The sequence below is a fragment of the Ranitomeya imitator genome, chromosome 1 (assembly GCF_032444005.1).
Source record: "Ranitomeya imitator isolate aRanImi1 chromosome 1, aRanImi1.pri, whole genome shotgun sequence".
NCBI lineage: Eukaryota > Metazoa > Chordata > Amphibia > Anura > Dendrobatidae > Ranitomeya > Ranitomeya imitator.
The window spans coordinates 527,009,121-527,025,890 of NC_091282.1; the positions used below are offsets into that span (position 1 = coordinate 527,009,121).

The window sequence follows — 16,770 nt, forward strand, 5'->3', positions numbered from 1 at the left end:
GGCAGTATAATGCTCTCATCATGTGTATCCAGACCTCTTTTAATGCACCCCATGATCTTGTTTGCCTTGGCAGCTGCTGCCTGGCACTGACTGCTCCAGTTAAGTTTATCATTAACTAGGATCCCCAAGTCCTTCTCCCTGTCAGATTTACCCAGTGGTTTCCCGTTCAGTGTGTAATGGTGATATTGATTCCTTCTTCCCATGTGTATAACCTTACATTTATCATAGTTAAACCTCATCTGCCACCTTTCAGCCCAAGTTTCCAACTTATCCAGATCCATCTGTAGCAGAATACTATCTTCTCTTGTATTAACTGCTTTACATAGTTTTGTATCATCTGCAAATATCGATATTTTACTGTGTAAACCTTCTACCAGATAATTAATGAATATGTTCAAGAGAACAGGTCCCTATACCGACCCCTGCGGTACGCCACTGGTCACAGCGACCTAGTTAGAGACTATACCATTTATAACCACCCTCTGCTTTCTATCACTAAGCCAGTCACTAACCCATTTACACACATTTTCCCCCAGACCAAGCATTCTCATTTTGTGTACCAACCTCTTGTGCGGCACGGTATCAAACGCTTTGGAAAAATCGAGATATACCACGTCCAATGACCCACCGTGGTCCAGCCTATAGCTTACCTCTTCATAAAAACTGATTAGATTGGTTTGACAGGAGCGATTTCTCATAAACCCATGCTGATATGGAGTTAAACAGTTATTCTCATTGAGATAATCCAGAATAACATCCCTCAGAAACCCTTCAAATATTTTACCAACAATAGAGGTTAGACTTACTGCCCTATAATTTCCAGGTTCACTTTTAGAGCCCTTTTTGAATATTGGCACCACATTTGCAATGCGCCAGTCCTGCTGAACAGACCCCGTCGCTATAGAGTCCCTAAAAATAAGAAATAATGGTTTATCTATTACATTACTTAGTTCTCTTAGTACTCATGGGTGTATGCCATCCGGACCCGGAGATTTATCTATTTTAATCTTATTTAGCCGGTTTCGCACCTCTTCTTGGGTTAGATTGGTGACCCTTAATATTGGGTTATCATTGTTTCTTGGGATTTCACCTAGCATTTCATTTTCCACCGTGAATACCGTGGAGAAGAAGGTGTTTAATATGTTAGCTTTTTCCTCGTCATCTACAACCATTCTTTCCTCACTATTTTTTAAGGGGCCTACATTTTCAGTTTTTATTCTTTTACTATTGATATAGTTGAAGAACAGTTTGGGATTAGTTTTACTCTCCTTAGCAATGTGCTTCTCTGTTTCCTTTTTGGCAGCTTTAATTAGTTTTTTAGATAAAGTATTTTTCTCCCTATAGTTTTTTAGAGCTTCAATGGTGCCATCCTGCTTTAGTAGTGCAAATGCTTTCTTTTTACTGTTAATTGCCTGTCTTACTTCTTTGTTTAGCCACATTGGGTTTTTCCTATTTCTATTCCTTTTATTCCCACAAGGTATAAACCGCTTACAGTGCCTATTTAGGCTGCATTATAGCAGAGCTCCTGCCTGTAAAATATTTTAACCCCTTCAGAAGGATTTACATCGTGGGACATATCGACGGAAGGTATGAGATATTGTTGGTTTATTATTTTTAATTTGTTACAGGTCAAGGGTCTTCAGGTGGATTGAGAGTGCAATAAAATATTACAACAACCTGTGTGTTTATTTCATTAAAATACTTTGCAATATTGTGTGTGTTTTTTTAACCATTTCATACAATTGGATTAATAATAGATAGGTGTCATAATTGACGCCTCTCCATTATTAATCTGGCTTAATGTCACCTTACAATAGCAAGGTGACATTAACCCTTCATTACCCCATATCCCACCGCTACACGGGAGTGGGAAAAGAGTGGCCAAGTGCCAGAATAGGCGCATCTTCCAGTAGTGCCTTTTCTGGCGTGGCTGGGGGGAGATGTTTTTAGCCAGGAAGGGGCCAATAACCGTGGACCCTCTTTAGGCTATTAATATCTGCCCTCAGTCACTGGCTTTACCACTCTGGCGGAGAAAATTGCGCGGGAGCCCACGCCAATTTTTTCCGCGATTTAACCCTTAAATTTTATAGCTACAGCGCCCAAATTTTGCACATACACACTACTAACATTATGGAAACAGGAACACATGGGCTACTTGCACAGTGAACAAGTCTGTATGATCATGTTCACAGACCACCAAGAAACCTGAAGACACAAAAGAGAATAGTAAAACCAAAAACACTCAGTTTGAAAAAATGTTGCAGTAATCCGCAAGTGCTAGTAAAAGATGTAAAAAACAGGGTATTTGGTTGATACGTTTTTTGCAAAAAATGTATACTAAGCTGCTCTACCAATCTTCACGGTATACCCTTATCAGAGCAGTCCTAACTAATGTATGCAATCCCTATCTGATGTATTTAAAAACCTGATCATCTGTATATAACCTGTGTGAACAGGGTTCAGAGAGGAAAAATCCATGTGTGCATACAGGGTAGAACAGCTTTTGTGCAGATCGCCCAAGAGGAGTGGTGGAACTCCCCAGTCTTGTAGACACAAGAGAACAATTATGGAAACAGGAACACATGGGCTACTTGCACAGTGAACAAGTCTGTATTATCATGTTCACACACCACCAAGAAACCTGAAGACACAAAAGAGAATAGTAAAACCAAAAACACTCAGTTTGAAAAAATGTTGCAGTAATCCGCAAGTGCTAGTAAAAGATGTAAAAAACAGGGTACTACTAACATTAGTAGTGTGGAATATGCAAAAAAAATGTGAATATGACATGGTTTACTGTATGTAAACCATGTCTCATATCATGTCGGGTTTATGAAGGAGAAATGAAAAGCCGGCAATTGAATTACCGGCTTTTCTGCTATATCGCGCTGAAGTAAATATAAATATATATATATGTCTCAATTATATATATATATATACATATATATATATAAAAAACAAAACCCGACTTTGGAGTGAAGATCGCAGACCTCCGACCTGATCCCACAGTGGGATCGGGTCGGGTTTCACATAACCCGACTTTGCCAAAAGTCGGCGACTTTTGAAATTGGCCAATCCGTTTCGCTCAACCCTATTCAGGACGTAGCAAGAGATGAGAAAACCAGAATGGGCAATAGACGGTACATAAACAGCAGGCAGGAATCACAACAGGGACGGGACCAGATCAGAAACCAAAGAGACAAACAATAGTACATGCACAAAGCAGAGGCGCACCAGGATCAGACACACTCAGCCAAGGGTCAGAGTATAAACGACAAGGACTGACTTCACAGTGAGGCTATAAAAAGCCTCCCAGGGCCCAGAAAGAGGCCATCCGAGTTAACCCCGGAAGTACCTGACCCCAGAGCACAGCAAACACTTTCATATGTCTTGCACTGAGGAGACTGCATCACCAATGAGACGGACATAGCGCTTGAATGCTTCTACTAACAACGCTCACACTGGACTCAGTCTTTCATTTCTTGCACGCCCTTCACCTCTACTGAAAGTGAGGTTTTGACAAAGACCACTCCTGGTCGAAACGTTAACCTTATTGTCCGCCAAATCCTGTTTATGCTATTGAACACCTGGTGATGTCTGTACGCACTAATAAAGAGAGAATATTTTTTGCATAACCTTCAAAACGTCAGTGTGCGGCTATTTCTCTATGAAAATTGTGACTATTTGTTTAGCCTGCACCTACTGCTTCAAGATACAGAGTGCACCACATTTCTTCAGACTTGCACTGAGGAGAGGCCTCCGTTGGGCCACTCCGCCATAATGGCCCGACTGGTGGAGGGCTGCAGTGATAGTTGACTTTGTGGAACTTTCTCCCATCTCCCTACTGCATCTCTGGAGCTCAGCCAAAGTGATCTTGGGGTTCTTCTTTACCTCTCTCACCAAGGCTCTTCTCCCACAATTGCTCAGTTTGCCTGGATGGCCAGGTCTAGGAAGACTTCTGGTGGTCCCAAACTTCTTCCATTTAAGGATTATGGAGGCCACTGTGCTCTTAGGAACCTTGAGTACTGCAGAAATTATGTTGCAACCTTGGCCAGATCTGTGCCTAGCCACAATTCTGTCTCTGAGCTCCTTGACCAGTTCCTTTGACCTCATGATTCTCATTTGGTCTGACATGCACTGTGAGCTGTGAGGTTTTATATAGACAGGTGTGTGCCTTTCCAAATCAAGTCCTATCAGTTTAATTAAACACAGCTGGACTCCTATGAAGAAGGAGAACCATCTCAAGGAGGATCACAGGAAAATGGACAGCATGTGAGATAAATAAAAGTATCTGAGCAAAGGGTCTGAATACTTATGACCATGTGATATTTCGTTGTTTTTTTTTTAATTTGCAAAAAATTCTGTATTTCTGTTTTTTTTCAGTCAAGATGGGGTCAAGAGTATACATTAATGTGAAACCAGAACTTTTTTGAATTTGCCAAATGGCTGCAATGAAACATAGAGTGAAAAATTTAAAGGGTCTGAATACTTTCCTTACCCACTGTATAGGGGTAAGGATATGATTAAGGACTTCATCATATAGTCAATGTATTACAAACTATAAAAATTGTGCACATTTCGCACTCTGCTTTCTCAAGGGGATATCTACATATATACTTCTACATATGTTTTTTCAATCCATCTACTGGAAAATTACAGTAGTGGAAATTTTGCAACACCTTCAAAAAGTTCATAATTAAATATGTAGCAGTAATCCACATCTACTTTCCACTTCAGTTTTAAAAAACTTACATTCATGGTGTAAGGTTAATAAATGTGTTGCATTGCAAATTATACAATAGTTTTAAAGCGTGCTGCTCCACGGTGATTCTAAATGGCATTAAATTATGAAGGTAGTCTCCCGAGAAGCAAAACATCTAGGGAAGAATACCTCATTGACTGTGTCACACTTTTTGTTCTGTTAGTTCTTTACAAATACATAATGATGGCGTTTGTATTCCTCCATATAAGAGAACACTATGGATGGAATTCTCTGGGTTCTGATCTATGGCTCCTTAAAACTCAGAGCCAGAAAAGAGTTACAATACTGTAGTGTGAATTCAACAGTTGTATCTACTATATAATTGTATAAGGGTCACTTCCATCTGTCTGTCTGTCTGTCTGTCACGGATATTCATTGGTCACGGCCTCTGTCTGTCATGGAAATCCAAGTCGCTGATTGGTCGTGGCAAAACACCTATTACCATTGCCACAACCAATCAGCGACGGCCATAATCTGGCAGCGAAATGGCCGCTGCTTTACTGCCCTGCAGTCAGCGCTGAGCGCTCACACAGGGTTAATGCCAGCATTAACGGACAGCGGTGTAACGCACTCCATTAACACAGCTATTAACCCTGTGTGACCAACTTTTTACTATTGATGCTGCGCATGCAGCATCAATAGTAAAAAGATCTAATGTTACAAATAATAATAATAATTTAAAAAAAAAAGGTTATTCTCACCTTCTGACGTCACGCGCTGTCCTCGGCAGTGAAAGCGGCAGGTTCCGGTGCCAAGGATGCTATGCGAGAAGGACCTGCCATGACGTCATGGTCATGTGACCACAACATCATCACAGGTCCTGCGCTCATACCAACCCTGGGACCGGAAGCTACCATGTGCACCGCACACAGGCGCCAGGACTTCAAGGTGAGTATATGTTTATTTTTAATTTTAAGTCTTTTTTAACCACTCATATAGTGCCCACATTGCTATATACTACTACTATGGGCTGTGTTACATATTGCGTGGGCTCTGTTATATACTACATCTCTGTGCTATATACTATGTAGCTGGGCAATATACAATGTGACTGTCCAATATACTACGTGGCTGTGCAATATACTATGTGCTCTGTGTTATATACTACGTAGCTGTGCAATATACTATGTGGCTGTGTTGGTTCGTGGCTCTGTTATATACTACGTGGCTGTGCAATATACTACGTAGCTATGCAATATACTACGTGCTTCTGCAATATAGTACGTGGAAATGTTAAATACTACGTGGCTATGCTATATACTACGTCGCTGATTAATATACTACATAGCTGTGCAATACACTATGTAGCTGTGCAATACACTATGTGACTGTTATACAGTGGGGCAAAAAAGTATTTATTCAGTCAGCAATAGTGCAAGTTCCACCACTTAAAAAGATGAGAGGCGGCTGTAATTTACATCATAGGTAGACCTCAACTATGGGAGACAAACTGAGAAAAAAAAATCCAGAAAATCACATTGTCTGTTTTTTTAACATTTTATTTGCATATTATGGTGGAAAATAAGTATTTGGTCAGAAACAAAATTTCATCTCAATACTTTGTAATATATTCTTTGTTGGCAATGACAGAGGTCAAACGTTTTCTGTAAGTCTTCACAAGGTTGCCACACACTGTTGTTGGTATGTTGGCCCATTCCTCCATGCAGATCTCCTCTAGAGCAGTGATGTTTTTGGCTTTTCGCTTGGCAACACGGACTTTCAACTCCCTCCAAAGGTTTTCTATAGGGTTGAGATCTGGAGACTGGCTAGGCCACTCCAGGACCTTGAAATGCTTCTTACGAAGCCACTCCTTCGTTGCCCTGGCGGTGTGCTTTGGATCATTGTCATGTTGAAAGACCCAGCCACGTTTCATCTTCAATGCCCCTGCTGATGGAAGGAGGTTTGCACTCAAAATCTCACGATACATGGCCCCATTCATTCTTTCATGTACCCGGATCAGTCGTCCTGGCCCCTTTGCAGAGAAACAGCCCCAAAGCATGATGTTTCCACCACCATGCTTTACAGTAGGTATGGTGTTTGATGGATGCAACTCAGTATTCTTTTTCCTCCAAAAACGACAAGTTGTGTTTCTACCAAACAGTTCCAGTTTGGTTTCATCAGACCATAGGACATTCTCCCAAAACTCCTCTGGATCATCCAAATGCTCTCTAGCAAACTTCAGACGGGCCCGGACATGTACTGGCTTAAGCAGTGGGACACGTCTGGCACTGCAGGATCTGAGTCCATGGTGGCGTAGTGTGTTACTTATGGTAGGCCTTGTTACATTGGTGCCAGCTCTCTGCAGTTCATTCACTAGGTCCCCCCGCATGGTTCTGGGATTTTTGCTCACCGTTCTTGTGATCATTCTGACCCCACGGGGTGGGATTTTGCGTGGAGCCCCAGATCGAGGGAGATTATCAGTGGTCTTGTATGTCTTCCATTTTCTAATTATTGCTCCCACTGTTGATTTCTTCACTCCAAGCTGGTTGGCTATTGCAGATTCAGTCTTCCCAGCCTGGTGCAGGGCTACAATTTTGTTTCTGGTGTCCTTTGACAGCTCTTTGGTCTTCACCATAGTGGAGTTTGAAGTCAGACTGTTTGAGGGTGTGCACAGGTGTCTTTTTATACTGATAACAAGTTTAAACAGGTGCCATTACTACAGGTAATGAGTGGAGGAAAGAGGAGACTCTTAAAGAAGAAGTTACAGGTCTTTGAGAGCCAGAAATCTTGATTGTTTGTTTCTGACCAAATACTTATTTTCCACCATAATATGCAAAAAAAATGATAAAAAAACAGACAATGTGATTTTCTGGATTTTTTTTTCTCAGTTTGTCTCCCATAGTTGAGGTCTACCTATGATGTAAATTACAGCCGCCTCTCATCTTTTTAAGTGGTGGAACTTGCACTATTGCTGACTGACTAAATACTTTTTTGCCCCACTGTATACTAAGTGGCTGTGCAATATCCTACGTGCCTGTACAATATACTACATGGCTATGTTATATACTACGTGGCTCTGCTATATACTACGTGGCTGACCAATATACTACATACCTGTGCAATACACTACGGGGCTATGTTATACAGTTAGGGCCAGAAATATTTGGACAGTGACACAAGTTTTGTTATTTTAGCTGTTTACAAAAACATGTTCAGAAATACAATTATATATATAATATGGGCTGAAAGTGCACACTCCCAGCTGCAATATGATAGTTTCCACATCCAAATCGGAGAAAGGGTTTAGGAATCATAGCTCTGTAATGCATAGCGTCCTCTTCTTCAAGGGACCAAAAGTAATTGGACAATGGACTCTAAGGGCTGCAATTAACTCTGAAGGCGTCTCCCTTGTTAACCTGTAATCAATGAAGTAGTTAAAAGGTCAGGGGTGGATTCCAGGTGTGTGGTTTTGCATTTGGAAGCTGTTGCTGTGAGCAGACAACATGCGGTCAAAGGAACTCTCAATTGAGGTGAAGCAGAACATCCTGAAGCTGAAAAAAAAAGAAAAAATCCATCAGAGAGATAGCAGACATGCTTGGAGTAGCAAAATCAACAGTTGGGTACATTCTGAGAGAAAAGGAATTGACTGGTGAGCTTGGGAACTCAAAAAGGCCTGGGCGTCCACGGATGACAACAGTGGTGGATGATCGCCGCATACTTAATTTGGTGAAGAAGAACCCGTTCACAACATCAACTGAAGTCCAGAACACTCTCAGTGAATTAGGTGTATCTGTCTCTAAGTCAACAGTAAAGAGAAAACTCCATGACAGTAAATACAAAGGGTTCACATCTAGATGCAAACCATTCATCAATAACAAAAATAGACAGGCCAGAGTTAAATTTGCTGAAAAACACCTCAAGAAGCCAGCTCAGTTCTGGAAAAGTATTCTATGGACAGATGAGACAAAGATCAACCTGTACCAGAATGATGGGAAGAAAAAAGTTTGGAGAAGAAAGGGAACGGCACATGATCCAAGGCACACCACATCCTCTGTAAAACATGGTGGAGGCAACGTGATGGCATGGGCATGCATGGCTTTCAATGGCACTGGGTCACTTGTGTTTATTGATGACATAAGAGCAGACAAGAGTAGCCGGATGAATTCTGAAGTGTACCGGGATATACTTTCAGCCCAGATTCAGCCAAATGCTGCAAAGTTGATTGGACGGCGCTTCATAGTACAGATGGACAATGACCCCAAGCATACAGCCAAAGCTACCCAGGAGTTCATGAGTGCCAAAAAGTGGAACATTCTGCAATGGCCAAGTCAATCTCCAGATCTAAACCCAATTGAGCATGCATTTCACTTGCTCAAATCCAGACTTAAGACGGAAAGACCCACAAACAAGCAAGACCTGAAGGCTGCGGCTGTAAAGGCCTGGCAAAGCATTAAGAAGGAGGAAACCCAGCGTTTGGTGATGTCCATGGGTTCCAGACTTAAGGCAGTGATTGCCTCCAAAGGATTTGCAACAAAATATTGAAAATAAAAATATTTTGTTTGGGTTATGTTTTTTTGTCCAATTACTTTTGACCTCCTAAAATGTGGAGCGTTTGTAAAGAAATGTGTACAATTCCTACATTTTCTATCAGATATTTTTGTTCAACCCTTCAAATTAAACGTTACAATCTGCACTTGAATTCTGTTGTAGAGGTTTCATTTCAAATCCAATGTGGTGGCATGCAGAGCCCAACTCGCGAAAATTGTGTCACTGTCCAAATATTTCTGGCCCTAACTGTATACTATGTAGCTATGTTATATACTACGTCGGTTGTGTTATATACTACGTCACTGTGCAATATAGTACGTAGCCTGTGCTATATACTACCTACATAATCTAGAATACCCAATACGTTAGAATCAGGCCACAATCTAGTGGACACATAAAAATCTAAAGAACAACACTGGTCCAAATATACAGAATGTGGTCTAAATCAAATATAGCATTCCCCAGTACGAATATTGCAGTATATTAACACTGTCCTAAAGTTGCACAGGACAAGCCTAGACCAGACAGATACTGTGCCAAAATTATCACCCTTGTGAATGCTGTATGGTAGATTTTGCATATGTTGCCAGAAAAGTTACATACATTTCTCTTATACCTAATATAAATTCTTGTCTGGCATACTTTACATGAATATTTTTGCAAAAGAATTATGCTCATCATAAAAACATATGGCTGTCTTTTTTAGAGACAGATCTTTTTCTTTTAAATACTACCAAAACTGCCTAGAAAGTCTAAAACTGTATAAAGATACAAAGGTGCACCGTCCAACTATCATGTGAAATGCACATATGAAATTACAGAAAGTGTTTAGCTACAAGTAATGACCAATTTTTAAATCTAAAGCAGCAAGTACATCTTCTCTAGGGTCATACAGTGGTGTTTGAAATTTTGTGAACCCTTCAGAAATTACCAGTTTATCAACCATCCCAAAGACATTGTTCTAATTGTGTTCTGACAAGTCCAGGTGATCTTTAGCAAACTGAGCAAACTGCAAATCTTTAGCAAACCATTGCTTGCACACAATTCTTGTTCAGTGTCCTCCTGATTTTGGGCTCTAATGTGAGAGAAGTCTTTACTTGCTTAGGAGTTACCTTTGTGTCCTTGCAGATTATTTTATGCCTCGCTCTTTGAGAGATTTTTGTCACTCAACCACCAAGGCAATAGTGGTATAGAATGTCCAATATTTGTGCATAACCTTTCTGATTGTAAATTGGAGAGGCCAAAACTCTTCAAAGATGGTTTTGTAACCTTTTCCAGCCTGAAGAACATCAACAACTCTCCTCCTGAGGTCCGCAGAAATCCCCTTTGTTCGTGCCATGGTATACTTCCACAAACATACATCGTAAAGATGAGACTTTGATAGATTCCTGTTCTTTAAATAAAATAGGTCACCCACTCACCCCTGATTGTTGCCCTATCAACTGAAAACACCAGAATTTAATTTCACGTTTAAATTGTCTGCTAATCCTAAAGGTTCACATGCATTTACCACTCATATACATGTGAGATCATATCTTTTTCCTCATGTAAAAAAATGACATTGTTTAATAATTTTGACCCATTTGTTTAATTTGGTTCTCTGTAGGGCTCATTTGAAAATCTGATGTAGTTTTAGATAAAATTTATGCAAATATATGAAAAATTCTATAGGGTTCACAAACGTTCAAGGATCAAATGTATATATGTTAATTATTTGCTGTACCATATATAAATGTTGAAAGGTTCTGCTACGCACCTGTACAAAAAGTACCATCATTAGGTATAAAGTTTTCATGGTTATTTGATGGTTGGTACCCTTCTAGACATATGCAGTAGTAACTTCCATGTGTGTTATGGCACACTGTGTGTTCTCCACATATCTTATGTGTCCCTTGGCATTCATCTTTATCTGTTAAAATGTTGAAAGCAAATATTACATGTGGCAGAGAGATACAAGCTAAATTTATGAAATATTTGCAGCATCTAATTAAGTACATACTGTGCTATTTGTTTATGTATGCGTATGTATACACATCTTGTGACAAAGTCACTGGCAAAGTGCTTGAGGGGAGATGTTTCACTGAGGCTATTAACTTCACTGATTTGACACTTTTAGAAGTTTGCTCCAGCACACTATGTGAGGGGTTAATAGGCCATTTTAGGGGCTGGTTTTTTGTGGACAACCATAGAGCTGGTGGGAAGTTGTCCACCTTATCTCCACCCCAGGATGTGGACTGAGATTTAACCCCTTAGTGACAGAACCAATTTGCAGCTTAATGACCAGGCCAATTTTTACAATTCTGACCACTGTCACTTTATGTGGTTATAAATCTGGAACGCTTTAACAGATCCCGCTGATTCTGAGAATGTTGTTTCACGACATATTGTACTTCATGTTAGTGGTAAAATTTCTTCTATATAACTTGCATTTATTTATGAAAAAAACAGAAAAAATTTATAAAATTTAGCAATTTTCAAACTTTTACTTTTTCTGCCCATAAATCAGAGAGATATGTCACACAAAATACTTAAAAAATAACATTTCCCACATGTCTACTTTACATCAGCACAATTTTGGAAACAATTTTTTTTATTAGGAAGTTATAAGGGTTAAAAGTTAACCAACGATTTCTCATTTTTACAACAACATTTACAAAAGCATTTTTTTTAGGGACCACATTACATTGAAAGTCATTTTGAGGTGTATACATGACAAAAAATAACCAAAAGTGACACCATTCTAAAAACTGCACCACTGAAGGTGCTCAAAACAACATTCAAGAAGTTTATTAACCCTTTATGTGCTTCACAGGAACTGAAGCAATGTGGAGGGAAAAAATAAACATAACTTTTTTTACAAACATTTTAATTCAGAACCATTTTTTTTTATTATTACAAGTGTAAAAAGAGAAAATGAACCAAAAATTTGTTGTGTAATTTCTCCTCAATACCCCATATGTGGCAGTAAACAACTGTTTGGGCACACGGCAGAGCTTGTAAAGGAAGGAGCGCCGTTTGACTTTTTCAATGCAGAATTGGCTGAAATTGTGATTGGACACCATGTCAAGTTTGGAGATCCCCTGATGTGCCTAATCAGCGGAAACCCCACACAAGTGACCCCATTTTAGAAACTAGACCCCCAAATAGCTTATCTAGATGTGTGGTGAGCACTTTGAACTCCCAAGTGCTTCACAGAAGTTTATAACATAGAGCCGTGAAAATAAAAAATCTTTTTTTCCACAAAAATGATCTTTTCACCCCCAAATTTTTAGCTTCACAAGGGTAACAGGAGAAATTGGACCCCAAAAGTTGTTGTGCAATTTGTCCTGAGTATGCTGATACCCCATATGTGGGGGATTACTACTGTTTTGGCGCACGGCAGGGCTCAGAAGGGAAGGAGCGCCATTTTGGAATGCAGACTTTGATAGAATGGTCTGCTGGTGTCATATTGCGCTTGCAGAGCCCTTGATGTGCCTAAACAGTAGAAACCCCCACAAGTGACCCCACTTTGGAAACTAGACCCCCAATGAGCGTATCTAGATATGTTGTGTGAACTTCACACCCGCAAATGTTTCACTAAAGTTTATAACGCAGAGCCTTAAAAATAAAAAATCATTTTTTTCCCACAAAAATGATTTGGTAGCCCCTAATTTTTTATTTTAACTAGGCTAACGGGAGAAAATGGACCCCAAAAGTTGTTGTCCAATTTTTCCTGAGTACATTGATGCCCCATATATAAGAGAAAACTACTGTTTGGGCACACACTGGGGCTCGGAAGGTAAGTAGTTACGTTTTGGAATGCAGACTTTGATGGAATGGTCTGCGAGCGCTATGTTTGTTCTGAGTGGTTGCACCATGTCGCATTTGGAAACCCCCTGATGTACCTAAACAGTGGAAACTCCCCAAATCTAACTCCAATCCTAAACCCAACACACCCCTAACCAAAATCCCAACCATAACCCTAATCACAACCCTAACCCCAACACAGCCCTAACCCTAATCCCAACCCTAACCATAACCCTAATCCCAACCCTAACCACAAACATAACCCCAACACACCCCTTACCCTAATCTCAACCCTAACCCTAATCCAAACCCTAACCCTAATCGCAACCCTAACCCTAATCCCAACTCTAACCCTAATCCTAACTATATCCCTAATCCCAACCCTAACTTTAGCCCAAACTTTAACTTTATCCCCAACCCTAACCCTAACTTTAGCCCAACTCACTTTAGCCCAACTGTAACCCTAATTGGAAAATGCAAATAAATATATTTTCTTTATTTTATTATTTTTCCCTAACTAAGGGGGTGATAAAGGGGGGTCTATCACAGTGACCAAAATGAAGCAATAGGAAAAATCTCCCTATTGTTGCCTGGTGCCAGCCGACAGATCTCGGCGGGTGCACTGCGCATGCGCCCAACATTTTCTTCCCAGAAGAAGACATTGGAGACGCAGGAGGATGAATTCGGGCCCAGGCATACCGGGGGACACTGGGAAGTATGGGGGGTATCGGGGATCCTATTTCTGTCTCTCTTCTGATGTGCGATCACATCGGAGGAGAGAGAAATTAAATGGCAAATTGCACTTTTTCTTTGCGGTCACTGTTAAATAACAGCGGTCGCAACCCCAGGGTTGGTAAAAACCAACCTGAATCATGTTCTCTGGGGTCTCGGCGCTGTGGTTTAAGTACCCTTAACCACCATTGTTAAAAGGTGCATCGGCGGTCATTAAGGGGTTAAATAGTCAGCCTCCTAAGACATTCAGTGTTGAGTAGGTATGGAGCCGACAGCACCATAGAAGTGCTTTTGTGTCAAACTGTACCAAACCTGGCTATTATATCCTGAGCAGACAGATTCCCGCAGATGCAGAGACTTATACAATTTTGTTTTGTATTCCTGCTTTTGCCTGAAAAGGCTCAATTTATTATTCACTTTGCGTTAGTTTATGCCACATGTACAATAAACCAGTGGAATACTTAAAGAGACAGCGCAGCAGAGTGAGCTGATCTACCACAATCTATATAAAATGCGTGTAAAATTTGTAAAAAGTATACATAGCTCTGAAAATCAAACCATCTAACAGCCTAACCATGAAGCTAAGGGTCCAATGTTTATCATTAATGGCAAAGACTCAACAGCCATGTAGAGAACATACACATAACAAAAACAATAATTAACACCAGAAAATTCTATAAAAAACACAATTCAATCTTTATTGATGCATTAAAAGGATACCTATAATGTTGTTATGTTTTAAGCACCTAAATGTGCTGGTGAGTCAAGATTAAGATTAATTCATTCTAACCACTGCTCCTATGTGCTCACTTCTGTAAACTCCTCTGTGACTTTGACTGTGCTTGACCAGGCAAGAACTGAGCACTGCAGCTTGCAGTAGTGAGCTCATTAGACCATTTTTTTCACCGATCAGTGGTGGTCTCTGGAACAAGACCACCACCGATCAATAGCACATTTAAGTTTATAAAACAAATAATTTAAAGAATTCAAATTATATATTTTAAGTAAAGTTCAAAACATTAACTTAAAATAATGTGGCTGGAAGGTAGCCCTTGCCCAAGATGAGGGCTCGTCCATATTAAAATATGTTAAATATAAACAAAATAGTCCTCACAGTAAAAAAAAGTGTAATTGATCTTTGAAGCATTATAACGTAACCTGAAAATCCACCTCTTCAAGAATGCTCACAACCTACAATAATCATGTGTCAAGAATGGGTTGCGTCCTCCTGGGAGACCCGGGGTTAGAAAATCACTACGCATTGTGAATCTCAGATCTTCCATTTAGCCAATATGTTCGTGTTTCATATTAAATAGATTTAGTATCCATTGGTGCTGAAGAGGTTAACGACCCTTTCTAAGCTAGTTAGAAACTTGCAGCTCCATCTCACATTGCCATCTCCTGGTCATTTCCTCTCCCTATAAAATATTGTCAGACCTTCTCTTCCTTGCCAGTGAAAGCTTTGCTTCCTAGCTCCTTGGAAACACTGTGCTGAACTGGAGATCGGTGTTGCTACTAAAGATTGTTGCGTGTATGCATTCCTCATTGTCCTATTTAAAATTGGTTGGTACATTTCTATCCCTCCCTATATACGTCTCTACCTTTGTACAGTAGAGTGTGTTTGTATGTTTGTTGTTTAGGGAATAATAAGGAACAGTAAGGCTGGTGGCTCAAACCTCCTCACCTTTAGAGGTACCTTTGTGAGCAGGGATAATTAGAACCCCCAGTCCTAGGGACCACTCAGGGCCCCTTTCCCTAATCACTTATTGTCAATACATGACACCGTGATGCCACTGCGCTACCATATTACCAAGTTTTACCCTCCCTTTCTGAAATTGTAAACCCTCGCAGGTAGGGTCCTCACTCCCATTATACCTGTCTGTCTCTTAGCCATATGCAGTTAACAAATATAGTTTATATAGCCCATTACAATTGTTTTTCAATGTATAACTAGGTACAAAGCAAGTATCTATTCACTGGAATTAAAGACACTATAAAATAAATAATAATAACAATGATAATAAAAAAGTACAGTCAGAGGAAAAATACTAATTTATGCTGCAAATTATTTATAAATAATTTTTCTGTAAACTTACAGCCTACCGACAAAAATAGTTGTACCAGTAAAAAACAAGTGCTTAAACTAAAATGAATATTAAAATAAGGGGAGAAGTGTGTTAATGTAAGAGCTTGTGTTAATGCTATTGACTATCTCTTTATTCACCCCCTAAATTAGTCACATTTTTCTCCTATTTAAACAAGTGTTGTATTTATTTGTAGGTAGTCTGTTCTTTTAAATCTGCAATATCTTTTAAAAGGATTGCCAGTGCTTCTTCCATCATGTAATTAAGCAATAACAGAATGCGTCCTTTCAGGCAGGGCGCAGTAGTGGCGCAGTGGTGACTAGAATACAATTGGCAGTTGTGCATACCTTCTTTTTCTATGGGTATGTTCAGAAACCAGAATCGCTACTGCTAATGGTACCTTTACACTAAAGGTACCTTCACACTGATCAACTTTCCAACGATCACGACCAGCGATACGACCTGGCCGTGATCGTTGGAAAGTCCTTGTGTGGTCGCTGGGGAGCTGTCACACAGACAGCTCTCCAGCGACCAACGATGCCGAAGTCCCCGGGTAACCAGGGTAAACATCGGGTTAGTAAGCGCAGGGCTGCGCTTAGTAACCCGATGTTTACCCTGGTTACCATTGTAAAAGTTAAAAAAAAAAACACTGCATACTCACATTCCGGTGTCTGTCACGTCCCTCGCCCTCAGATTCCCGCACTGACTGTGTGAGCACCGGCCATAAAGCAGAGCACAGCGGTGACGTCACCGCTGTGCTTTACGGCCGGCGCTCACAGTCAGTGCGGGAAGCTGACGGCGAGGGACGCGACAGACATCGGAATGTGAGTATGTAGTGTTTTTTTTTTTTTTACATTTACAATGGTAACCAGGGTTAATATCGGGTTACTAAGCGCGTCCGATGTTTCACACACACCC

At 40.3% G+C, this 16,770-nt stretch overlaps 1 protein-coding gene across 1 annotated transcript in view; it reads right to left on the reverse strand.

The window, feature by feature from the left end:
* The window catches only part of SUSD1 (sushi domain containing 1), a 466,537-nt gene that overhangs the window by 359,223 nt on the left and 90,544 nt on the right, over positions 1-16,770 (reverse strand). Inside the window, exon 3 of the mRNA XM_069767010.1 lies at positions 11,007-11,159. Coding sequence (XP_069623111.1) covers positions 11,007-11,159 — 153 coding nt within the window. The remainder of the gene's footprint in view (positions 1-11,006; positions 11,160-16,770) is intronic.